The 27,489-nt window shown below is 41.5% G+C and overlaps 1 protein-coding gene across 3 annotated transcripts in view; it reads right to left on the minus strand.

Moving 5' to 3' along the window:
• Positions 1-962: 962 nt before the first annotated feature.
• Positions 963-27,489, minus strand: part of LOC119656134 — a 65,769-nt gene continuing 39,242 nt past the window's right edge. For all 3 annotated transcript variants that reach the window (XM_038062468.1, XM_038062467.1, XM_038062466.1), the window contains exons 3-10: positions 13,667-14,002; positions 7,482-7,742; positions 7,254-7,411; positions 6,950-7,174; positions 6,774-6,885; positions 6,590-6,711; positions 6,398-6,529; positions 963-6,336 (exon numbers count right to left, since the gene is read on the minus strand). In XM_038062468.1, coding sequence (XP_037918396.1) covers positions 1,678-6,336; positions 6,398-6,529; positions 6,590-6,711; positions 6,774-6,885; positions 6,950-7,174; positions 7,254-7,411; positions 7,482-7,742; positions 13,667-14,002 — 6,005 coding nt within the window. In that variant the 3' untranslated portion in view covers positions 963-1,677. The remainder of the gene's footprint in view (positions 6,337-6,397; positions 6,530-6,589; positions 6,712-6,773; positions 6,886-6,949; positions 7,175-7,253; positions 7,412-7,481; positions 7,743-13,666; positions 14,003-27,489) is intronic.

A 27,489-nucleotide genomic window follows, 5' to 3' on the forward strand; every position in this document is an offset into this window, starting at 1 on the left:
AGAGTCGCTTGATCTCTGGCAACGCAGATGGGACATTACCCAGTTCCTCACGGGACACGGTGGTTGCTACAGGCAGTATCTGCACCGCTTTGGGTTGGATGATTCTCCGAACTGTCCCAGATGCGATGGCATACCGGAGGATCCAGAGCATGTGATGTTTCACTGCCCACGATTTGCGATGGAGAGAAGGAGCTTAAACCAGGTGCTGGGCAGGAGCGGGACCCCGGAGAGCTTGGTTACTGAGATGCTGGAGTCCGAGGAGAAGTGGCTTGCGGTTGACTCCGCAATCATCCAAATGCAGGAGGAGTTGCTGAAGGAACAAAGAAGGAGGAAAGCCGGAAATAGGAGAAGGATGAGTGCCTAAGGGCAAACCTACCCCGCGAAGTAATACCTCAATGGTGGTTCGCGGGGCTGGGGCTGGAGCGACCGGGGGTGGTTTTTAGTGGGTGTGAATCCCACACGCGCCCGCTGTAGTTCCGCCGTTTGGGCGGCGGACGTGTCTTTCTAAGATTTTCCACCTCCGTGTATGCACAAAAAAAAAAAATTGTACCTGCACCAAGAATAAAGCAGTGCAGTCATGGCGGGGCTCTGATTGTTGCCTCCAAATTAATCCGTGTCCGAAAAGGACCGAGGGATTATGTCTACACGACTGATATTCACCTTAAACCCTCAGGACCTTCAATGGTCATTTGTTTGAAGGAGGTGCAAGGTTTTCGCAGAGCTTTAATTTTCCTGGTAACAAGTTTATAGCCAAGTCCCCAAGGGTCCCCATTTGCCGCGTTGACCAGGCTCTGCCAGTCGCTGATCTTTACACTGCCTTTAAGGCGCATACCCCACCCCCTCGCGGGCACGAAACGTTATACCAAAAGGCGGAGCTTATGACACTTCTCCTGTAGGTAGGCAATTTCTACCAGTACATAGGATGAATAAAGTATTGGAACATAAAGAAAGAGGACCTTCAATTCTGTTTTTATACTTTATTTTTATATTTGAGTTTTTCATTGGTTTCCTTTCTTTTTTCATGTGTTACATATGTATAACAATATTGCTTCATTTAATTGGCACTCTGATTCGAGTGTAGTACATTGAATTGTATTTGCATTGTATGTATGTATATAATATGCAATTGTCTACGTGATAATTTTAGACTTTCATAGTAAGCAACAATATCTCGAAATACTCAATTTCGTATTCGTGTGGATTGGGTTGTTCTCCTAATTTTCCTCTTCAACTTCAGTAACAATTTAAGTTAAATTTTAACGTTAGCATTTTAACATTTCACTTCAACGAAGCAGATAAAAAATAAGAAAAGAACTAAATCGAAACCAAGGTAGAATGTACATCTAAAATGATAAAACACAAAATGACAAATGACAAGGAAATATTAAATGAAATACAACAATGTGTTTACGCTTCATTAAAAAGTTATACATATCTATCTTTAACGTTGTGTTTGGATAAGTTTTTGTAGATTTTTTTCACAATTTTTTTTTTATTCAAATAGATTCGCGTCTTTTATAAGAATTATCCACGTGTAAATAAAAATAATGTAGTAATAATAATTATATATGTATGTATAAGTAAGATACAGGCGTTTGGGAAGCAGGCGCCATAAATTACGCGGATAGGGGAGTAGGGGGTGCAGTTGCGGATTTGTGGACTTCATTATATAAATATCTACATTAGTACGCAACAAACTTCTGGTGGCTTGAGACAATTCTCGTCGTTAGGATTCAATCGTGAGCTAGATTTGCTAGGGGAGGCGGGGGAGCCGGCGGAGCTTGCACTGAGGTTATTCACTGTATTATTGTTAGGGGTTTTGTTATAAAAATTATTATTACTACCAAGCGATTTTTTGCTTTCACGATAAATTTCGCTAGTCTTGATTTGCATGTTTGTTGTCTGGTGTTTGTTGTCAGGTTTCTCATTCCTGTCGTTTTTATTAAAGCTAAGGATATTACTGCTTAGGAATTCACAATTATTCGCTAGTAGCTGATTGTAGTCGATTGTTTTGCCGTAGACACTCTCGTAGGGCTCCACTTCGGCCGAGGGTGACCGTCTGGAGTCCCGAATTGCACTTGTACTCCGGCTGTGTATTTCGGCTGTTGGTAAGGACGATGCGGTTGATTGACGTGGTCCTAGCCATTTCTTAGGATTACGTATAAACTCATCGTCCCAATATTCAAGGAGATCATTTTTATCTGATTGGCTTTCTGAATTATCCGAGAAGATTTCAGCAACCCTCTTGCACGTATTGTCATCACTACGATCAGTAAGATGGTGGTCGTTACTGTCGCTGTTGTAGTCACTATCGCTATCGATGGTAACCTCATTACAAGATGACACATGCAAGGGGTTGCTTACCAAGTTTTTTGGATTCGATTTATGTTTCTGTAAATAGTCTGTCTCTTTTTCTTCAGGCTCGTAACGGTCAAGGTTATCTGGATCACTCTCCGACTCACTACCATCCGTAGATGAATAATCATCCTCCTCATCTGCATCAGCTGGTTGGAGTCGCTTCGCAAGGAAACTCTTTAAGCATGGATCATCCGGAATACGTAAGAGAGGTTCTGGGGTGGGTTCTTTTGATTCCTGAACAAGCCACAGTTTCACAGCTTCCGTAAGTGGAAACTGATTTGACTGATTCTCACTTGAAGAGGGGAATTTCGAACTCGTACTTAACGCTAGATCCTCACATTTGGATTCCCTCAACGATGTCAGGTCAGTATTTGCGGTAGAGCCCAAGTAACTTTTCGACGAGGTATAAGACACAAATTGGTTATCACAATTAACGGAATTCGATTGAGATAAATTAGGAAGCACAAATGTAGGCATATTTTCGGTTTGTATTGAACAAACATCATCTGGTGCGGCAGTGTTGCAGGGGAATAGCTTACGAGTGATGCGGCCATTCGGTGAAACTAGATTTGAATCGACTACCGTTGATGAGTGATGTTTGGTTTCATTACATCCCGGACTAGAAGGTTGATTGTCTTCGCAATCGGATCCAATGCCAGAGCTACGGTCACATGAAATGCTTGCATTCAGTATGCGTGATGAATCTTTGTTAACCATATCATCTGATGTTCCTGAATCTGCAATTGATTCAGAGGAATCAGAACCATTAGAAATGACAGTTCCTTTATTTGTTCCTTTCCGTTCGGAACTTGCATGTTGAGTCTTCTGTTTTCTGTCCATGGTTGGAAAATTCTTAATATCAAGTCCATTCACCGCTGCTTCAGTCTCCTTGTCAGTGAAGTCACTCCAACCATTCAAACCTATTCCTTTGCCTGCAGATTCTGGTTCAATTGAACATTCTCTGCTCCTAATTAGATTGCTGAGGACATTTACACATGTTAAGTAATCCTCCGTTGGTTTGCACCCTGGTTCCAAGGAGCATTTTCTGTCCATGGCAGGCTCAATGGAGCACTCCCTACTTACTTTTTGCTGGAGGGAATATTTTCGATGTGTTAAATTTACGGAACTTTTTTCAGGTTCAAGCGAGCATTCTCTGCTTTGAATAATTGTGCTGAGAACATTTAAGCATACTGTGAAATCAGTGGAGCCATTATGGTCCTTCGTATCAAGTTTCGGAACAATAATTTCATCAAGATCTTCAAGTATTCGTTCCTTGTGCTCGAAAGGTGAACCTGTCAGGGACCTGCGCACCTCATTGGTAACGTCTTCATTTGAGAGCTCAGAGAGAGGCGTAAATGATTCGTTCAAGTTTTCTAGGCTACTGTGAGAGGATGTGTCGAGGTCTCCATTGGTTATAATTCTGATCTGTTCGGCAGTTGATTTAAGTACTTCATTTGTATCTGAATTATCAAATAAAAGGTTGGGTAACCTACTTGTCAACTCTACTTTTTTTGGTGGAGATGTGATGAATTCTGATATGCCATCAAGGGATTTATTCTCCAAGAGATTGTTTGAGATATTCTCTTTATCATTGACAAGACCATTGTGGTTAACATAGGGAGATTTCTGCAGTTTAGCTGGATCCGTGTTTTCAACACTTATATCAACTTCTGTAGTCTTGCGTCCTTCATCATCTGAAGTTACATCTAAGTCACCTTCAGCTAGTTTCTCCGAAATTTGATCATCGCATTGACCATTCGTTAAATGATTTTCTCCTGGGATAGCACTAGACTCCTTTTGAGTTTCATGTAATATATTATTGTCAGAAACAATCTCATTCTCTAGAATGTCGATGTCACCAGCATCCAAGCGTTCCTTTGGCGACACCTCTGTAATTTCTGGGGTAACTTCTTCGGTTTTATCATTTCCAACTTGTTGATCATCACCCACTTGATTTGAAGCGGAATTGTCCTTCAATTCATCATTAAGGACTACGCGAATTTCTTCAGTTATTGGGTGCACATCCTGCGCTTCCAAATCCGCCGAAACCTGAACATCAGGCAATTCAATCGAGTCCTTTTGTTCCGGAGCATTGTCAGTGGCTTCTGTATTTTCAGTTGACGGGAAATCGTCAACTGCATCCTCGCTTTCCTTTGAATCTTCGCCTGCGTTTACTTGTGGACCATTCTCAATAGGCGTATCTGCTGTGGTTTCAATAGTAGGCAGACGATTGCGATTGACTTCTGCACAACAGCTAGTATCACTCGATTCCTTGCTTAGATCATCAGCTAATATTTCGCAGGAACTGTCAGAGTCATTCTTGGATATTTGGTTCAAATCTTCAGCTTTAGTCTCTGTCATGTCTCCAGAAATACCACTGCCCCCTGACTTTAATTGAATATCAACATTATTTTCTTCAACATCACCACCAGATGATAATTCTGAGACAGTGTCCGTCTCAGAAAAATTATCCTGACCGTCCTGATTATCAACAATGGTCTTGTCTTCGTCGTCATCCTCTTCAATCATCGACGTCGAAGGACTCACTCTAGGGGGACTGGATGCATTGTTACTAATAGATTTGATAACACTGAGCACCATTTCTTCTTCCTCTCTTAAAATCGAGTTGTTTTTATATTTATAATCGAATCCTTTTAATATATCCAAAGGATTTTTAACAAACCCTTTAGTAAGGAATAATCGATCAAACGAAAAGTCTGATTTTGGCGGAGAGAGTCTACTTTGACTTGAATCAATATCATCAGCGTTAACTTCGTACGTTTCAACCTCTTCGAGTATTGCGTCGTCCTTTGAATCTATCACGTCATGACTAAGTTCTTCGTTATCATGAGATGTTTCAGTCTTATTAGGCAATTCAAAAATAGGTTCGACCAATTCAAGTTTCTTTTGTTTTTTCGCTGATCCCTCTTTAGTTTTCTTCGATCCTTTGCGGCCTTTTGCTTTTGGAGTTTTCTTCTTTGGTGTGGAAGGGACAGTTTCCTCTGACTTCGCTTCGGCTGCAGAGACTGTCTCACTAGTAGAATTGGGTACTGGAATATGTTCTTCAGATTCCTTCGGTTTTTCTGGTTCTTCCAGTTCTTCTGGTTCGTCCCTTGTGTCAGATGATTCCTCCATAGACGAATCCAGGGAAACAACCTCCTCCGCTTTTGTTTCTACTTGTTCAATTGATTCCTCCGTAACTTCCTCGTTATAATTCTCGTCAAGAGTTCGTTCCTTAATATGTTTTCCGCGCTTTCCGCGAGGTTTCACCGTCTGCCATGTGTCAACTGATAAAACAACCGCATTGGTATTCACTTCAGCCGATGTTTCTGGATAAACCGCAGTGGGTTTGTTAACCGACTCTGCTTTTATTTTAGGGTCTACCAAATTCTCAGTCGTGGACTGATTCACGACATTTTCTTTAGACGTTGGAACCGCGTCGGTTATAATCTTATCATTTGTTGACAACCTACTATTGGCAATTTGGGCATAACTTGGCTGGGCTGGAGGCGAATTTTGAGTTTGCGACGGTTGGGTTTTCTCATTGCTAGGATTTTCAGGTTTCTTTGCGATCCGTGAGCTACGTTTTTGTGTGCCTTCAAGTTTTCTTGATAAGTATTTCTTAGCACTCCGGCGTTGAGGCAATGACTTCTGCAGAGTCTCTCGTTTTTGTTCCTTCGACTCCTCAGCGAGTCTTTGTTTGATTTTCTCTGCTAATGTGAGCTCTGTTGATCTCTTCTCTACCCTATTCTGGACCGGCTTGGCTCGCTCTCTGCTCTCATCTGGTATAGGATGCACTTGTGTTGTTTCTGACAGTGATGGGAGCTGTCCTTGATGTTCTGATGCATCGTGTGTACTCGTCGAGTTCTTTCGGCTTCTAGGATGAAACTCTTCAACGTTCACATTAAGGGTTGATTTCACGATGCCACGTGGGACGAATTCTTTCACGTTTACATTAAGTGTTACTTGTTTGTGTTCCTGCAAGGACAAAGGAATTAGTAAGGTTTTGTTACTATAAAATATTTGTGCATCCTCTTACAGTCTCGTTAGATTGCGTTACGCTTTCTTTCATGTCGTTGTCTTCACTTTCTTCAGTTTCCATGCTTTCTTCTTTCGGGTTGCTGTTTTCGTCCTGCACATCCTCATCATCTGAGTAGTCGGTTGTAGCAGCCTGCAATGATCAAACCCCGTTTATTTATGGTCTTTTTTAGGTGATCCAAAACCATCTTACACTAACTCCTGTAGAATTTCCTGCAGTATCTCGTCTCTTCTTCCGACACTTGTACTGTACGCCATCCTGGTCTGCGAGATCCTCAGTATACTCTTCCTCATTCGGAACATCAAATTCATTTCCTAATATAAAAGGAAAATATAAAACAATTCCAAGGATTCATAGCCGCAAGCCCAAAACCTACCAAATACGGGAACAAATTGTTGAGGGATCATGTATGGATACAAAATCTGAGGAGAATAGTATGGCGGATATCCATAATTATAAAATTGTTCAGGGATATTTTGTACAGCGTCCTGAAAGTAATACAAACTTACAATGAAATCTCCTTTATGCCTATGATTTGCAATGACTTCTTACCGGAATTTCTTCATTTTCCATAATTTCTTCTGTATTTTCTGCATCTCCTGATGGAGTTACAGTGACTTCTGATGTCTCTGCTTCGTCTGATGTTGCTTCCTTAACTTCTTCACCATTTTTATTGTCATCGTTTTCTTGCGCACTCAGAGTTTCCTCTATTGAGCTTGAAGCGTCCTTAGGCACTTCATCTATCACTTTCGTTTCGTTGAGATCACTTGAAGGAATCTGTTGGAAAAATTGAAACATTTTTGAATCATGGCGGAGGGAGTCCTGTTTCTACAATAGAAAAACCGTTTAAAGTTACCTCATGGGATTCAACTGACGTTCGATTTTGTTCGCTTTCTTCTTCATTCAAACCTGTAGGACTTACAACATCTTCTGGTGAGCACATATAAGGCGGAAAACCATAAGGCAACATCATCATTTGGCTGTTATATTGGTCAAAACCATTTGGAACACATGCTGGAGGGACGACAAAAAACAAAGCTGTCATGAGTCCAAGAGAACCGGAAATCATCTGAAGGGTACTTACAATACACAACACCATTTTGATCAATAAAACTGTAGACAAAACCCTGTTCCGGATCAAGAGGATCGCCTAGTGATGAGCATTGCTCGGGGCTTAATGAAGGTACACTTAAGGCGGACACGGATTCTTCTCCTGAAACAATACTAGCCGCTGCCGATGATGTTGTATTTGTATCAGTTGAAGACATATACTTCTTTGGTTGTGAAAAATAACCCTTTTTAAAGATCACATCTTGTCGTGGCGTACTTATTCGAGTATAATCATCTGAAATTACGAAAAAAAAATATCAGTCATGTGACGCCGAAAAAGGATACGAACTGGGTAAACGTGAAAGTTTGAGCTATTGCGAGATCACCGAGAAATTTGCTTTGATACCAACTAGCGACTTAGGTGGCATTTCTCTAGACCGAATTCTGCTGAAGCGAAAGCCTAGAATTTCTGTATTCTGGACTCAACGTTTGACATAACCTGCTGTCCTTCCAATTTCCTAAAGATTTTTAAGAGACGTTATACTTGAAATTGTGTAACAGCTTCTACTCTATTCGGGAGGTTCCTTCAGCAACCAGTTGAGCTCACGACGCAGCTCGAGCAGAGCCTCCCTACCAGTTGATACTCAGTTATACTCACCATGATTGCACGCTCAAATAAGCGTTAGGAACTAGGGATAAGTAGTCCTTTCGCTTGCCTTACTTTCAACTAGCTGGGCTATTGATCAAACAGAACAGGATGATATTTCTTGCGAGGCCATCAGTCATCATCTAGCTACTCTTGCGTTGACACAAAAAGGAAGGAATGAATGAATGAAGGAAATCAACTGATTCTAGAACGCACTCCATCTGAGGCAGGGTGTACCAAGCCTTACTTTTCTGGTATAGAATTCCACGCATAGCTTTTCCGGGTCGAATTTTCCTAACCGATGAGGATTAGGTGGCTCGTCCATCGTAGCCTATTGGGTCCTACATTATTTACGACCAGACGGTTGAAATGTCGATCCTTAGTTTCATGGTTAATATAGACTACGAGATCGTCAATTTTCCTCTATAGGATTGCCATTTATCCCTTGGTGGAGTATGGCGCGTCAACCAAATCTATATGTCATCGCTCGCGGTTAAGCGAAATACGCTTTAGTTTCCCCAGAACTTCTCGCCTATACGCTCGCACGCTTGCTCTACTCTTCCGCGCCAAGTTCCCTAAGGATGACCCAAACCTCGGCCATTTTGGGAGAGTGGCTTCCACTGCATGGTGCAGCAATGGTCGCTTCTCCTTGATGTGTGACCTATCCACTGCCAATTTCGTAGTATGAAAATAAATCGATAACAAGGAGAAATAGTATCGGCGTTTGATTGCGTCACGTTCACCATTACTCGCAGCAGTCAATAGAGCCTCCAATCCCTTCCGTTCATCGATCCGATTCCACGATTCTGCAGTCAGCCGGATTTTAAGAAACATCTTCGGGACGTGGCCAACGAGTTGGGTACCAGCTTAGAAAAGCAGTCGATGTTGAACTTGGGGGTCGCACTTTTCCATCCCTGTGAAAAGTGGTGAACACAACACCAACAACATCAATCCACAAAGCTCCCACCATTATGATTAAGGTCGCCAAGATCTTGTCTCCCCATTACATGTCCGAGCAAGATGTTATCAGAGCCAATATTGGCATTCAGATCACCCATCACGATCACAATGTCACCTTTAGGAAGTCTCCCCTGAACTGCGTGTAATTTCCCCCTTCCCCCCTAGATGAAAAGAGCCCGTCTAGCGGTAACCATCAGAGACAAGCCGTCATTGTGTTGGCGTCTGTTACCGCTTGGCTTTCTAGAATATAAAAACTCATTGTTGCAAGAGTGACAGGAGTAGCTCCAGAGTGTCACCATCTTGCTTCGATTAGGGGCAGAAGGTCGAGTCTATATCGTTGAAATTTCCGCTCGAGTTGGAGGAAGCGAACATTCTGAGGACATTCGTTACCGTTGTCGAGGAGCAGGCACATATTCGATAAACCCATTGTAGTCCATTTTCGAGAGCCACAGGTCTTCGTCGTGAGGCCAGTCCCTATTCGAGGCATTATTGACGTTTTAATGGCAGTAAAGTTTCAAAATTTGCAGGTTGTTAGCCCAATTTCTATCCCTTTTAGTCACCTCTTACGACAGGCAGGAACGACTTATTTTCTATGGTTGGTGGCCATAGTTGATGGCACCTTCAATATATTCCGGTTATGGAGCTCTTCATTAAAATTTTCAACCGATCGTCGCTGGTTCCGGCAGGATGAGCATCGAGTTGAATAAGGCTTCATCCTGGTGACTTGTTGGTAAAACTTCCGCGTCTGGTGCGGTTGCTCCCTGTTCTTTTCGAGTTCACAGACCTGTTTGTTCTCCCAGGCTGTGAAATCGCTTTCCGGTCGGTGGAGTTCGTGGTAGGTCCTGTGCGCACCCGAGCTCTTTGGGATTCCTGCATTACCCGATATGCAGTGTTTTCCGTTCCGATGCTAGACGATAATCTTCCTCGAACCAGTCGTTCAGACTCTTTTGGTGACTGGGACCAAATGAGTTTGTCAGGTGACTGTGAAAATTTGCCGATGTTTTGCCTCCAAAACCTCCGTCAGCTGCGGGTATTGCAGCATTCATTTTTCTTTATAGATGTTACGGAGATAAAAATAAAACTAGGTAGCTTTCTCCTACTACAATATATTTTATTAGTTAGTAAATACGTATTTCGAGAGCTACTTACTCTCTTCGTCTGTACTTAAGCTACTGAGCATCGGAACGATAACCATGTTACGGAGAATTTTGTTATGGATGGAGAGGGTTCGAGGTGGTGTTCTTATTCTCTCCTATATGCTCTGACATTTATCAAAGCTGGGAGGTAGTGACGTTCGCAGTACAACGCATGAAATTCGAACACTCGCGGATAACTCAATCAAGTAGAAATGAAATCATCGTTGTTATCAGTATCCTCAAGCAGAGTAAAGTCCTTGATAGCTTTCCCGCGAAATTGACCCCAACAGCCACTAAAGTCCCTGAAGAGACTTCACTTATTCAGAAATCTACGGAATCTGAGAAGAGTGAGAAGAAGGCCGAAAAAAGGCAGTGAACCCTCTGGGCCCTTCTGGAATGTAAACCACTACTTCACCTGGATTTCCTCGTGTTCGAGGAAACTTAGAACAATACCAACAAGTAGTATATTAAGAGTGCTCAACGCAGGAGGGTAATCCCGATAAAACTAATAGCTAATAGCATATTTTGTTTAAGGATTGACGTATTGTAAATCCCCACACACCACGTGCTGATAGATAGTAAGGCGGAGTCCGACAAGGCTCCCCTATTTCACCGCTCCTATCTTCCTTTAGTGATACAAACCAGGATAACGTCGAAATATGGGTCGAAAATTCGTGGACGCGTCGACTAGAAGGTCGAAGTTGAGACAGACAGGTCATATATTACGGGTTACAAATCCATTGCCGGTTGCGTCATGCGCGACTACATGCAGTAGTCTCCTGGTGCATTGCTTGAATTTTTACGGTGGGCGAAAAGCATTGCACACATTGGACGTTTTTCAATTACTTGGGCGTGAAGAATTCCGTCCATCGTCTTGACGCGGTTGGTGTCGTGCATGTGACACATAGGATGGCGAAATATAAAAAATAAAACCATCTAGGCATCATTACTTCGTACTTAACCCAAGTAGATGCAATGATATTCCGTGTCGCCTAGAAACTAGATTTGCTCCTTCTCCTCATATACGCAATTTCCTTGTGCTGAAGGTAAGTATGCCACCACTATTTAGGTATTAGTTTGTGCGGTAAATTTGCTTTGACATTGACGCTTCCTGCCTTTTCAGATTTTTTATTTGTTGCCTTTCTTAGTAGCTCAGCCTTTTTTGGTGTTATAAAGTCAGTTCTCGCGTGGACATATTAACTGCTACCACCATCTCATTTGCTATAGTCCTAAAAGCGATGCAGACACTTGGAGCCATCAGATGATAAACCAAATCAATTTGCCTTTGTTGGTTCGAGTTTACAAACGCTTTCGCCTATAGAATCGATTCGTACAGTGAAATGGATCGCTCCATTCTAACAAGAAACAATCTCAGATTAGTTTGTTTATTGACTGACGGTTTGGTTTAATTTTTTTGTCTGGAGATTGAAGGATCCTAAGTCCGCATTGGAGACTAACTTACCCCCACTTTTTCGGTCCACATTGGATTTAGCATCCAGCTCAAAAATTAGTGACAAACACGGTTTACAGGTTAGGGCAGAGGCAATTCACTAGACGGTGCCTCACCTCTGGCTTGGGAATAGCGTGACCGAACCGGTTCGAAGGTATTAACATTCTCCTACGCTAGATTCGCCATAGTTCGACTGAAGCTTGCCCTGAGCTAGATGTCCTCGTCTCTAATTTTCAAATTTTGGGGGTTAAGCTCAAAACAAAGAGTCCGTGGAACAAAAAAGTGGGAGAAAGTTGCTCTCCACTTGGTCCAGTCCGATATTAAGTGGATGCGGACTTAGCAACCATAAACCCTCAAACAAAAAATCAATCTCCGGCCAAGTTTTGGTGAGGGGTTTTTCTTACGCTCAACACGTGTCCGGTTCTTTTTAGCCAGAAATTTGCTACTTTCACTGTGTTCGTCACGTACACCTCCGCGTCGTCTGGGTGCTTCCTTGTAACAAGCGCGGTGAAGTCATTCCATACGGCACATTCTTTGCTTATTCCAAGGTGGCAAGCAGGGAGCTCTGTATATATTATAGAGCAGAAGACTCAGTACCCACCAGTGTGATGCCTTTACTGTGATGATGTTGTTTGGCGCTCCCATCCGTCATGTAACAGAGAGGAAATTCTCGGCTAAATTTGACAAGTATCAAAGAACGCTAAGCACTCAAGAATATATATTTCAACTTCAATTAGTAGAATTGAATGCATTTCCGGTGTCCAACGCCTGTCAACATCCAAGATGTTTTTCATCAGGTTCTCTAACATCACCGAAATCTTCAAAACTTTGTTTGCAATATCAACCAAACTTATTGTCTTATTGTTACCAATCCTTTCAAATATTTCTCGCAATTCTGCTTAGTAAGTATCGTGGACTTGATGAATTGCACCAGAAAATGATGCTAAATAATAGAGGGAGGTGATTCTAGTTCAAGGGGTCTTCAAATTTTTCTGGGAATCTGAAATATGACTATCATTAGGACCGTTTAAGTATCGTGTTCAGGAGCTCATATTTTGGACCAAATTAATTATGGTAGTACTTATTATTTTTCTTCAGCGTTTTCCTCGTTCAAGAGCTAGGTTGGCTTGTCGTGGTCGGTTTTGCTACTTTGTTTTACCGAGAGTCTGATCTAGATGCACTCGCGAGGCTTTCAAATCCCCATCTAGCTTATCAATCCAACGTTGTTTCGGCCGTTCCGTTGGTCGCTTACCATCGACTTCAATGTTCAGAACAATCTTGACAAGCAAATTCACGTTAGCGCGAATTACGTGATCATACCATCGAAGACGCCTCTCTCGCAATTTTTACACGATCGGTGCAATCCCATATCGATCGCGGATATTCTCATTTCGGATGTGGTCAAAGCGTGTCACGCCACTATTCCAAAGCAACATCTTCCCTTCGATTACCGCGAGGCGGCGTTCATTTTCTTCTATAGCCGGCCAACACTCAGAACCCTAGAGGAGGACAGGATGTACGAAATTGCAATAAATTTTGGATTTGAGACCTTCGTTGATACATCGATCAGAAAGAACACCAGTTCTGGGTCAGCACTTCATCCAGGCTCTGCGCTTATACGTGAAGGACCGGTCGTCCGAAATTCAGTTTTATTCAGATTCAATCTGAGATCGTGTTACATGAGGCGATCAATCCATTTTTAGAGAAGTTTCTCTAGATAATTTTTGCAATCGGACGCCAAGAAAACATCACTTACAAAAGCAGTGTGTCTCGTTTGACAGTGTCCATAACAAGAACAAAGAGGAGTGGTGAGAGGGCGCTTTTTTGTTTTTTGAGTAGTTACAACTCTATTATAGTTGCTCCCTTCCTCATTCCTCAGTGCTTACAATCTTCAGATTAGAATCTGAAGTACTGAAGAAGGGAGTAACTGGTTCCCGGAATATCGATATCTGTCAATAAGTACGTTTCACTCAAACACTGAGGACAACCAAAAAGTTCAACGTTAAAAACGACTTAGAATAACTTACCTTCATTAAAAGGGTGTTTTATCGTTGTATTGCCCCCAGTTCGATTTGATATTGAAGTTCGATGGCCTCGGCTAGTTGTCCTTTCAGCACCAAAGCTAGAATATCTCGAGGAACCATTCTGAAGCGATGAGAATGGCCGGCGTCGATATGATGGGTAACGTGACGATGAATACAGTGATGATGTCGATGAAGTACTATTATGCTTACTACTGTAACTATAACTATAATTATGTCGATAATCGTTTCGATAATCGGAGGATGTAGACAGTTTTCGTTTGAAGTATGAGGGATCTGTATATGACTTGTGATTACTGTAATCATCATCTTGTGATATAGCTGAAAGATAAAAGAAAATGTTGGGATTAGAGGTCGATTTGGCATGGTATCAAAATGTTCAATATATTTATATTAAAGATCGAAGTATCTTTTCAAAGTTCAAAATTTCTATCAATCACTATCGTGCATAGATGAATTATAATATCTAATGCTGCGCTAAGCGTGCACAAGTCAATGCGGTTACGATGTCGAAAATACAATGTCTCCTGCACTCAATATATAATCTGAATCTAAAAATCCGTCATACTCGTAGAATCACATGTTAACGATCCACACATCTACAATGCATGTGTAAACGCCAAAATGCCTGATTGAGCCTAATTAAAAGCATCAAAGTACTGGCGCAAGTAATGCATAACATAATGATTTCTTCTCGCCTGCATTTGTACTTCTTAAGTGCCAAATTCCTAGTGTCCCGTGAGTTTAATTGAATTTCAATTTGACTGTAATCAAGGGTATAAATTACCATTTCGAAAAGCCAGAGGTGCTGTTTCAGCTCGGCATGGTGCCAAAGAAATACGAAAGAAAATGAACGCATTGGACAGCTTTTCTTTTCTGTTTTTTGGTATTTGATTTAATTGACAATCACATGGTTCCTCAGAGTTTTCTTCATGATTGCAAGAGGGAATCTCCCAGTAATGAGATATTTTAGTAATCTTGAGACTTCAGGAGTGATGTAAATAATACATAACACAATTTGTATGTAATACACAATGTAGGGCTGCGAACTTTTTCCCATATTATCCAAATATCCAGAGAGTATTCAGTTGAGTAAAGATAGGCAATAATATCAGGTGAACTTCAATTGTCCATCAGGTCTTTAAAGGCATTTAATCATTGTTCAAAATATTTAAATTTCAGAATAATCCCATAAGGCTTACATTGAATATTTATTTAAGTGTTTCTGCCAGACAGTCTGCTGTGATATGGTTTCGCAAAAGAAAGAATGAGCATTTTCGCGGTTTAAAGACATTTCGAATGAATAGAAATAGATTGTCCAAAGTGCAAAGTATCTTTCAGTTCAAGACTTCGTTGAGTGTTCATATTCTTACAATTTAAGCTTTAAATTATTTACTCCAGAACTGGCACACTAACTACTTCGCGGAAAGTGCCGGCCTTGAATAGATACAAACGCTCCCACTCCAATCTTGTATCTAATTTGCTTAATATTAATTGCAAATCGATAAATCATGAGGCACCGTTTTATGTTTTTATCATCAAGTCACGAAGACATATAATAAACGGTTGTAGTTCTAATTCTAGAGCGATTTGGAACTGATCGGCGGAAAAGTAATTAAATCGATTTGTGTTTTGCTGCCTTTTTATATTCGCCAGAATGAGTTTTGTCCACTATAATTTTCTATACGAAGGAACACTGGAATATTAAATAAATTCGAATGAGATGAAAAATTTTTCGTGGGATTAAATTAAGAATTTTTTTCAAAATTGTGGATGGTCATCATGTTCTCTATCATATGATTGACATCCTTTCCCAAATTAAACGATATAATAATATTCAAGTCATGCTTCATTAACATACCATACAGGATGTACTTCAGACGTTATATTTTCCGAGTCTCTCAAACTAGTCAAATCAGATCCTCCTGGAACTCCATTCAAACCCAGGAGGAACAATGACAGGAGGGAGAATGGGTATATACCGACGAAAGAATTTCTTATATAAAAGCAAAGCTAGTGATAAGTCTAGAGGGTAACTCTTTGCTCTTTAGAGTGACATCACGTCATATTTGACATTTATTTAGGCGGTATCTAGACTTCTTTTATCTCCACCAAAAGCTAACAATCGATTATATAATAGTTCCCAGAGGTTCTATATATGGTGATGTTCATCGTAATATTTTTTCATACATACATACCAGCCCCGAGTCTGCGAAAAAGTTCATACCTAAGTATTTACCTTCACCCCCTTCCCATTGAATACCATAGAACATCTCTTAGATTTGCATTTGAGAACAATTAGATGGATTGTCATTTAAGCAACCGAAGCTTCCATTTTTGAAAGGAAGATCCATGGAGGCAGTCTTCTACGAGGTTCAAGGAACGACCACGAAAACAAAAATACCGAATTTCAGTCCACACTAACTAGAGAGCCAGAGATTAACACTGTTTTCATACCAAGTATCCTGATAAAATGCTAGTTACAGAACTTCACAGGACGTAAAACAAAGACTTTCTGAGAAAGGAAGCCAGCATTCCATACCTACTTAACTACTTTCTACAGAAAATGGGGCTGTAACCAAAGATGGACTTTGGGTGTACTCGGTCATAGTAGGTTCAGTCATACTTTATGACCCTGTATAGTTGTGGTCTGCTGTAAAGAAATCTACGATGCGGCAGGGCTCGACAGAATACAGAAGACAGCAGCATGTGCCACATCACATCGACTGCGAGAGTCAGGATGAACAAAAGGTTCAGCGGAGTAAAATATGATTGTCGTCCAAATTAAAACATCATTGGATGACAAGGGGAGTGACATTTTTTCATACTTCCTTACGATAGTCAATGCTGCACGGTAAGGTTGGTGAGCTGCATGCGAGATGTGCTACATTTATCATGTAAGAATATATAGCATTTCAAATCAAGTTAGTGACATTTCAATCAAATTAATGGCTGTCGATATTAAATTCACGCCTTTTGAAATGAAATTTCCAAATGAAATTAATATTTTTTTTCAAATCAAATTAACGCTTTTCCGAACAAAATTAGCATTTCTCCCAATTTAAATTTACAGAAAATTATTGAGTAATCTAAAAGAAAAACTATCTCTGAAAAATTGGAAAATGGTCCCCATTCATACATAGTTTATGCAAATTCAATTTTCAAAAATGTTAAATTTATTTGGGAAGTCGGTAATTTGATTTGGAAAAAAGTCAATTTCATTTAGAAAATTGTGAAATTGATTTGCGCAGACCTGAATTTGGTGTGGAACGGTGGTAATTTGATTTGGAAAAATGTTAATTTCATAGAAGTGGAAATGCTATATATCGAAACATGCTTATACGCCCAAGACGTCGGTCCATAAATCGTTCAAATCGGGCTAACTCGTAAGACTCTAGCAAAATCAATCAACGGAGTTCGGGCAAGGCATTCTTTGACAATCCTAGAGATGTAGAGCGGATCTCGGAACTTGTAATTTACTTGAACGCTACCAATTGAACGTCAAAAACAGAACTAGAAAGAACTGTTTCTTACAGATTTCAACTCATCACATCATATTGAATACGGAGGCCAAATCAGTTTGTATAAAGCGACCACTTAACTGGAACTCGGATCAAGATTCCTTAAGGCCATTGCTTAGGAAAGTCTAGCTAATACCTGACTAATTTGGTAATGCTTCTCTACTTATGGGGGCATACTCTAAAAGATCTACTTGGCATGAAGTCAAGCTCATGCCCAGTGGACAGCAAAGTAAAATTTTCTATCTAGGCTACATCTGAAGATAAATATCTAGATAATCATTTAGAAAAATGCCGAGCAACAAAAATAAATGGAGTCAATATTTGTCAAACTAGAGGCTGCCAATGAATTTCCTATATTATGGCAAATCTAAGCAGTCTTGCTGGTTATTTACTTAGAAACTATCATAGCCTGGCAGTTGGGTCGAAAGTTCACTACCAGTCCGGTACGCATATTTGGCGGAAGTAATTCCATTTGCTAATTAAATCAGCGTCTAAATCCCTGCCTGTGACGTGGTTCGATGTTAAGCGACTCGATGACCAAAAACATGGTTTCGCTTGCTGCACGCAATCACTTCAGCAGATTTGTGTAGGCGCCGAATGAAATGAAGTGGCAAAATGGGCTTTTTTATCATCCGCTTCTATTACCGAATCAAAACACCGGGAGTAGCTAAAACATAATCGAACCTTGCTGCACTCAAATTTATTGAGCGTTTACTGCTATATGAGCATGTGACTTATGTTTATTGGCAACGAGTGGTGCTCTGAGGTGGTAGTGAGGAAGACGAGGCAGCAACACCGTCTGCCAAACCAAAACCAGAGGCTGAGAAGAATCTCCATGTGGTGGCACCGGGAATTGCTGTATTCATTATTGTTTGCTGCCACGATGCTGTAGGCAAATGATCCAAAGGCCTAACCAGGGATATCAGACCTAAGTCTGCACGAGGACTCATCTAAAGTGACAATAGGTCACGAAACCTTACGAGGGGGTACTGGTAATATGGAAATTCCTAACTCATGTGCGTGCAGCTTGGTTGTTGATTTTAGCCTTCTAGCGGGAGTTGCATGGAGGCAATCGTGGTCGTGACATCCTGGTTGACTTACAACTCTTAGTGTTCGCTGTCAGAAAACCGGCTTTCATGTTGCTGGTTTGAGTGACTGATGCGTTCCACTTAGGCTGATTGAAATCAGCGTTGGCAACGCAGAGGGTCTGCCGAAACTAAGTCATCCCCCGTGATAGAACACTATTTAAGGTCCACCATACCGTTATTATCATTATTCTGTTAAGGCAAAGTCGCACCGCGTCCTTAAAGAACCATTGTGTCCCTTTTACTGGTTATAGCGAACCTATTAATCATAGTATCTCAAGCAAGCCTATAACTGTCAGGGACTTTAGTATATTCCCTATATATATTCCCTATTTCCAGATCTTTCAACTTTGCATCTGGTATCACCCATCCCTTTGCATATGGCATCTCCCAGATGCCTCGACTTACTTTGCACAAGTGCCGGACACTGTCCCAGGACGTGTATAGAGGTTTCATCACCTGCACGCAGTGTCCTTAGATATCCTTAGCTTCCCTAAGTGATAGTAGAACCGACAGTGATCAGTGAGAATTTCCACACCATACCGTTGATCCGCGCATGAGTTTTGTAAAAACTACTAAAGCCATAAACAGCTCAAACAACTGGATAGCTGCGGGCCTGAATCGGATATAATATTTGTACATATACAAACTTACCAGTATGCATGGTCGATTCGTACATTGTATTAATTCAGGTAATGAACAGTTCCATGTTGGGGAGATTGCCTAGCTTTTTAGTGAGCGCACGAACATGGCACAGAACTTTGTAGGCCTACAATCGATAAATCGCCAGTGATATTCTAAAAATTCACAATATCTGTTACTAGTGGAAATATCAGTTTGCACCTGGAGATCAACAAAATTTTGTCTAAGGAATAGAAGCATTAAAGGAGTAAAGGGAGCAGTTGTCATGATGTGTCATGATCGTATTGGTAGTTTAAGATAAGCAACTTGAAGAAAAGGAATGTGTTTAGTTGCCCATAATGACCTAACATTGGTGACCAGTATATTTAGGGGATGACCAAGACAGACGAAGAATCCCCTGCCTCATTTTGGAAGTGTATCTCTCAAGAAAAATAAAATAGACATATTATTTGTGTCCGGCGAGCCTTTACTTGCATATATATCCAGAATATTCCTGTAGGCAAAGGCCAATCCTGAAGCTTTGAAATGCCCCACCCAAATTTTGCAGTGGAGCGGATGAAGTGTCGGAGGTAGGACTGTAGTTGAAGTTGCAAAACAACCATACATATATATCTTCGAATACGGCTTTGTAAGTCTAACTAATTTATCGGACATACCGAATTTTCTGTCCGAAGTTCTGTTTGGCCATACTATCACAGGCGCCCTTAAAAAGGCAAAGACTGTGCAATGGGTGGCCACATTCCAATTCTTTTTCAATTGGCTACCGCGAAACGAAAATCTGATCTCTTGCTGATTTTCTAAGGATGAACTCTCCTATTAGAATCGATCCATGATATTCTGGACATAAGGGACTATCAAGGTTTGCTACTATTATAATATATTTAATATTTTAAAGACGTTACTCAGCAACGCGATACTTCTAGAATCATTGCAGTCATGTTTTACCTCTAGAGTTACTGCAGTAAATAATATCGGAGTGAATATGGCTTCAGAATGCTGAACTATGTATTAGTCAAACTTTCAGCGCCAACAAAAGCAGGTCTCATTTTTTGGATGGATAGAAAAGCTTGGCTTATTAATAGTAATATTCTTTATGCTGCCTTGGGAAATAGAATGAAGTTTGATCTCACCTTGTTATCTCTCCAACCACTTCAAGATGGTAGGAATCAACCTGTGTCCCCAGTCGACTGTCTGTCTATCATACACATTTGTCTCAGAAACGGCCAAAGCTATTGCCTTGAAATTTAGCGGGATAGATGAAACTATGAACCACCAGAGAGTATCAACCTATTTTTTTAAGGATCGCGGGGTCCTAAGTCCGTATCCACTTGATGCCCGACCGGACCAAATAGTGAGCAACTTACTCCCTCTTTTTTTAAGTCCACGAACCCCCCGTTTCGGGCACATTTGGTCAGAAAAAGTATTCCACCCTCCCCCCCCCCCACCCTTCTACTGTAGTCAAGACTTTCAAAAATATCTATGGCCACGCCGAAGGGTAGCTTCTCATTCAGAGTCCAACAAGTTGCTCAAGCTTTTAAATAACAAGTGGATCCTTCAGGATATGGTCAAACCATGGGAAAACTGTTTAATGAACCTCGCCGAATCGCTCACGTGACCGACATTTTCAATGTAATCCTATGTCTCGCCTATTTCTCGAGGTTTGAAAGGTTTCAGAAATTACAATGATTGGTAAATGTGGGAAGGCCCAAATGCATAAGTCTATTACCCGTCCTCTCAAAGGTGTTCGAAAAATTACTACTATAGAAAATCTCACCACACCTAATGGAAAACAAAGTGATTCTTCAGCACCACTTTGGCTTTCGAGAGAAGCATGATACAATCGAATAAGTTCACAAGATCATCTTTGAGATAAAGAGTGCACTAGAGGATAGAAAGTATTGTTCATCGGTATTTTTGGATGTGACGCAGGCCGTTGACAAAGTGCGTCACGAAGGTCGGATTTTTAAAATAAAGAAGCTGCTTCCAGTACAGTTGTATAGAATTTTGGAATTTTTTCTCTTGGAACACAAATTCAGGGTGTTCCAAGCTGAAATCTTACAAGGCGGCGCCATCAGACCGACACCCTGCCTTATCTATACCTAGGATCTACCATGGAGAAAACACAAAGAATTGCAAATGAAGCTAAGAGCAAAGTATATATTTATTGTCTTCTAAATAAAAACTCGAAACTGGGACTTTACTAAAAGCGCCTGTTCTACAAAACCGATGTCAATATGGACTTAAGAAATTCAGCAGTGGTGATCAGCGTGCACATATAATCTAGAGTTGCTACAGACAGCCCAGTCCCGGATACTACGGATGATCACCGATGCCGACCGTAAAATTACCACAGTAAGAGAGGAGATCTTATTGCAGGTGACGAAGTACAAAGGCAGGTTAGTTTCCCGTCCTAACACCTTAGCCAGCCCTTAGCAATGCTACAGTTCCCTAGTGTCATTCGATTAAAAACAAGGCGAAAAACCGGAAGCTGAATGCTTTAGGTAAGAAAGGTTTTGTGTATTGTTTATATAAGGAAGCTCGTAAGGTTAATGAATTTCTCAGAATATGTATGCAGGTTTCATCATCCTCCACAGAGAATCTGTAGGCAATGTCCACAGATATCTCTATCTTCAACCGGTGGAAATTTAACTTGGAGTGACCCGTAAACGTTTCCACTGACTCAAAGGCTTTTCTTGATCCTACGGGCATTTTGGTACATATTCCATTCATTATAGTTCCCTAAGCCGTTTCTCTTGAATCCTTAATGTAGTGAGCACGAACTCCGCTCCGATTCTACAAAAGGTTTCTGATCCATATAGCCCAATATGGCCTGGAGGCCAGAGTAATCAAACCTTATTCTCCGACCCCAACATATTAAAATTTATGAATACATTGGAGGTTAAGGTAGGCAAACTTATCTATAGCGTATACTTCCACCTTGCATTTACTGGTATACAGAAACGCGACATGGATACGAATTATAATATATTGACCTAAAGCCATCGGTTTGCAATCCTGGCTTGTCTGAGTCTAGGTAGCAATTTTTTTTTGTTTGATAATAGAATGGTTCTGAATCCACCATCTTTTCGATGCTCCGCAGAACAAAACGGGGAAACATCATATGATGAGGTTACCTCTGCTCTGTAGAATGATACCATGACTGAACAAAAAACTTCTTTCAAAAGTTAGGTATTCATCCTAAAAAACAGTGGCCGGGGCAATACGATGAAGCAGTAAGTTTCACCTAAAAATTAGCCATCTCTCGATCTTAGTAATTCGGGATACCACCCAGAAAGAATTTCAATCTTCTTTCAATTTAGATAGCTCTCCGTCCCGCTGATACTTCAGGACATTATTAGGATTATCCTCCTTGCCTGATTCTGAATGTCAAAACGGAGAGAAGCCAAGCGCAGAAAAGCCTCCAGGGATAACGATCAATATGTCCTGATCGCCCCAGTGATACATACATAAGCCAGTCTTTGAACTTTGCGTTACTCTCCCTTATCGTCTCATAAACAATCATTGGTCTTACTATTGCAGTATATATCCAGCGTAGTATAATATTTTCTGGGAGCATCTCTATGCCTTCCCTGAAAATCATCAAAACCCTTGAAACTTCCCGAAAAATGTTCCAGACGTGTGCGTCCTCCAGAGTTGTTTTTGGTCTAATGTAATTGCTAAATATTTGACCTTTGCTTTCCATTCAGCTTCTATGCCACATGGCAAAGTACGAGAGCCTTTATGCTTACCGCGGTAATCTAGGTTTATTACAAGGTGATAATTGCAAAAATAACTGAACTAAAGGATAGTGTCACCAAAACGTCGTCTAAATTATAAACATAAATAAAGGACTGCATGAATACCACATAGTTTACTTGGTCGTGAATAGCAATTCATAGTATATATAAAAGAAACACAGTCAGTGTTAAATATTTCATCAAATACCATATAAATTGCTTCACAGAACTCGATTTGATTATCATAAAAAAATCTTACATTTCAGATTCATATTTTCCGTAATTCTATAGTAATTTTCATACTAATCATGTGCTCGCACATACGTCAATCCTCACGTTCGAGTTTGGCATGAGACGAGAAACTCCCGGCCAATATTGACTATGCTATGATTTTAATCACATAGCATGCAATTCTCTTTTCCACTTTTCAACCGTTTGAAATGAAATTATCTAAATAATAGACCTCTTAAGTGAGTGGGAAGATTCTAAGAGTAAATACTAAATTGCGTCGATGTATCTATTCAAAAACTTCACGTGTAGATCAACAAGAGCTTGTGACCAAATTTCTCCTCTCTGGCCGACATTAACTAAGCCATTCAACATAAATTTTCCCGCGACCTCTCAAACTTATATTATTTTAGCGAGAGATAAAGAAAAATAACGCATTGTTACAATCATGCGCGATTTTTGGACGGGCCCCAAAACCTCCAAAAATAGATTACGTGACTGTCTCGAATTTTTTCACGTAAAACATACCCTTCCATTCTAAACGCCAAGCTATGTTGCGTAAGTACTACCGGCGTATTTCATCACGCAACGTGACAATTACTATGGTAGCTACTATGCATGTGCTCCGATAACCATAGCTAAAAATAATGCAAACAATCCATTTATTATACTCTTCTTGGTACGACTATTTAATTTGGTTACTAACCAACCCAGAATGAGAAAAATGTCTAAATGAAATGATAAACAAGGCACCGAATATACAGGTCACACCGATAGCATTGTTGAGCGTTTAAAATGTTAAATCGATATCTGCTTTTCAGATGGTAATCGATTATTGTTGGGTGTACTCAAAACGTGGATGCGAGATATAATTATTTATATAAACATTCTTGATTTTGAAAGACTGGCTGGGTGATAAGATAAGATTGAAAAGATTCCATGAAGATAATCATCAACTTGGTTTGGTATCCATGGGAAACTGATAAGTCACTGACTCCTCAGGGTTGAGCCGGATTTTCTATAGAGCTTTTAGGACAAAGTAAAAAGTTTTAGATACATCAGACCTTATGAACTAGCAGTTCAATCGAATTCACTCTAATTTACACCTTCCAATGTCAACTTCACAATATTTCAATCTGCATATTGAAATAGATACACACATGTACAATATCAGAGGTCAAGCCTCTTGTCTACCAAGACCGTTAGTGAGTGGTGATAGCCGGCGTGGCTACGAGGTACGAGGTGACCCTACTATTCACAAAACGCTACGGACCTAGACTGGGGAGTCGAAAAACACCTCCTCCAATCCAAGGTGTTGTGCGAACCGTGCCCATTGGATAGTTTGCAGTCGGGAGTAACTGACTGCATTCTAACGGAGCCTCACTGACACCTAGTCGCTTCAGTGAGTAAGTTACACTTTACCCTGCTACGAGGGCTATAGCACAAGCAACAAAGAAAAGAAAACGAAAACCAACAAAGCGGGGCCCCGTACCGCACAAAAACTGGTTAATCAGGCGGAGGCACATCTCCGAAATACTGAGAACCAGATGATTACACCCAAGAAAGGAGAAGTTGGGACGTCAAGCAGTGGATCCAAGGTTAACATTGGTATACTGGCCATCTCTACCGGAGCCGAGAAAGCGGGGAGCAGCAAATATCAGCTCGCATAAAGGGAATGCTTCCAAAAAATCCAAATTTGAACCCAAGGGGAAGAAAATCCGGGCAGGTCAGGGGTGAAGACAGGACTCAGAAAGCCGACCATTAGCTATGCTAGTGTGGTCAAGGGCATTCGACTGGCCATACTACCAAAAATGTTTCCCGAGTAAATGCTCACTCGTGAGGAGCAGGAAATCATTGAGGACCTTGTCGTCAGGCAGATGTGCAAGAGATGGACTTCGAAACTTGTGTTCACCGGGATATGCTTTCGACCAGCCCTTATACTGGTGGACTGCGCGACGGAATACACTGCAGAGTGCATTAAAACCATAATTCCTAGATTGTCAGGCTGGGAAGGGGTGGAACTCTCAACATGTGCTGGGGATGATATACCGAGAACCCACATAGTGACAATTTTTCTGCCAAAAGCCGCGAAAATAGAAACGGAAGACCTTATGGGCTTCCTAATCGCTCAGAATGAAGATCTCCATACCCAACTATGAAGAATCTACAGAAGCAAGGTGGTGGGCAAGGGTAAACTCCTCACGATCGGTGTAGATGACCGATCCCTGGAGGCAATCAAACGTCGGAGTTGCCATATCAACTACCGATCTGGCAACATGCCCGTGCATGTGCACAGGGAAAAGCCGAGGAAAGATACCTCGCAGGAGACACCGGGTGAAAAGCATACCGAGGTCCCCGAAGAAGTCTTGAAAGCCATAGAGGAGGAAAGGACTGGATGAAAGTTGGAAGTTGATCTGCTGCCCAGTCAAGAGCAGAAGCTGGACGAACTAGATCTATGACTCCTAGGGCTCAGGGTGGACAACGACGCACAGGAAAGCGCCATGTCGGAGGAGGAGGGCGATATTCCGACAGTGAAAAAGAGCACCAAACAATAACAGAGCCCAGATAAACCTCCACCATTCGAAAGCTGCATCTGCGGTAATTGCAAGGGAAAGTTCCAAAGAGAACATTGCTGGATCAGGAGCCCTGGGTGTACCGAGGGCAGATCCGCGGTCTGCAAGGAGGAAGCATGCAGGTAATTTGGGACTCCTGTTGTGAAAAACCAAGAGCTTGCATTACTCTTAAGCGTAATTTAAAATACCTATGTCTTTCAGAGTGCTTAACCGGGGACCTTGCGGCTATCTAATTCTCACTGGAAGCCGGGAGGACCACTCGAGAGGCAGTCGTGGCATCGGGATGTTTCCCAGGAGATGAAATCCGGGCTCTACCGGCACAAGTCGCAAAACTGGTGAAGTATTGTGAGAAGAGGGCGTTACCACTTCTCCTCGGCTGCTGTGCCAACGTCCACCATGAAGTCTGGGGAGGCAGTGACACCAATCGTAGAGGTGAGTACCTTCTTGAATTTATTCTTAGCAATAAGTTAGAAATATATAACTTAGGGAACACTCCAACATTTTTGACCAGCACTAGACAGGAGGTACCAGACATAACTCTAGGAAATACTCTATTGAACGGGATGGTCAGGAATTGGAGGGTGACAGATGAAGCCTCTATGTTTGACCACAGGATAATCAGATTCAACATTCAGGGTAACTCCCAAATAAAAAGAATAATAAGGAATTCCAGGAGAACGGATTGGGAATCCTACGCAACGCACTTGAGCAACAACATTGCCCACCTTCAAGGGGGCGGTGACATTAAGAGCGGGCTGGAACTAGAAACAGTGGTGGAATACCTCAACGCAATCGTCATTAACGCATATGAGGCCAGCTGTCCGGCAAAGACAGTCAAGTCATCATGTACCATGGTGTAACAAGAACCTGGGCAGAATGAGAACAGAGGCACGGAAACTCTTCAACCGGGCAAAACGGCAAAACGGGGATTGACAGAGGTACAAAAATGGACTGAATATGTACAGCAACGCGATCAGGGAAGCAAAACAGAACAGCTTAATCGAATTCTGTGAAGGGATCAAACAGATCATACAAGCAACCATGCTGTACAAGGCTGTAGATAAAGACGGCGGAATATCCTCTGTCTGCTTGAAAAAGGCAGATGGGACATTTACTGAGAATGAGGAGGACAGGGTACACCTGCTTCTCAGAACTCATTTCCCGGGGTCCTACCTCACAGTGGCAGGCGACAACATTCTGCCTGATACCCCAATAACGAATAAAAGGAGGACTGGAAACTATCAAAATAGGTATGCTCAGAAGCTAGGAGTAGATGGCATTTTAACAGCACTAATCCAGAGAGGACTAGGAATTATCTTAGAGTCTCTTCTGAGGGCGGTAAGGTGAAGCATAGCACTGGGATACCTACCAAAGGCATGGAGACGGGCAAAAGTGGTCTTTATTTCGAAAGCTTGTAAAAAGGATCCTTTCCACCCTAAATCTTACAGACCAATTTGCTTAACATCGTTCATACTCAAAACGGTAGAGATGGTCAAAGACAACTATATTAGAACTAACGTTCTAAAGCGTTATCCCCTACATCACTGTCAACACGCTTACTGGGCAGGACGGTCAACTGAATCTGCTCTGTATCAGCTGACAGAGGTACTACGGGATGTCATAGAAACAAGAGAAATTGCACTGTGCGCGTTTTCGGATATCGAAGGAGCATTCGGCAGCACATCGCACAAAGAGATTCAAGATGTCCTGAGCCGCCAGGGAGCGGGAAACACCCTGGTATTCTGGATGGGCAAAATGATAGAAAGCATTCAAGTAGAAGTACCGACAGGTACAAATTCTATTGTCATGAACACCACTCAAGGCTGTCCACAGGGTGGGGTACTATCGCCGCTGATGTGGAGTATGGAAGTGGATAAATCCTGGACGTGCTAACAAATACTGGAGTACAGGTCCAGGATTATCCGGACGACATTGTTTTAATCTGTAGGGGCAAATATGAAGATACCCTATGTGATAGAATCCAAACTGAACTAAGGATAACTAGCCTGGTGCAGGAAGGTG

Source organism: Hermetia illucens, chromosome 4 (genome assembly GCF_905115235.1).
Source record: "Hermetia illucens chromosome 4, iHerIll2.2.curated.20191125, whole genome shotgun sequence".
NCBI lineage: Eukaryota > Metazoa > Arthropoda > Insecta > Diptera > Stratiomyidae > Hermetia > Hermetia illucens.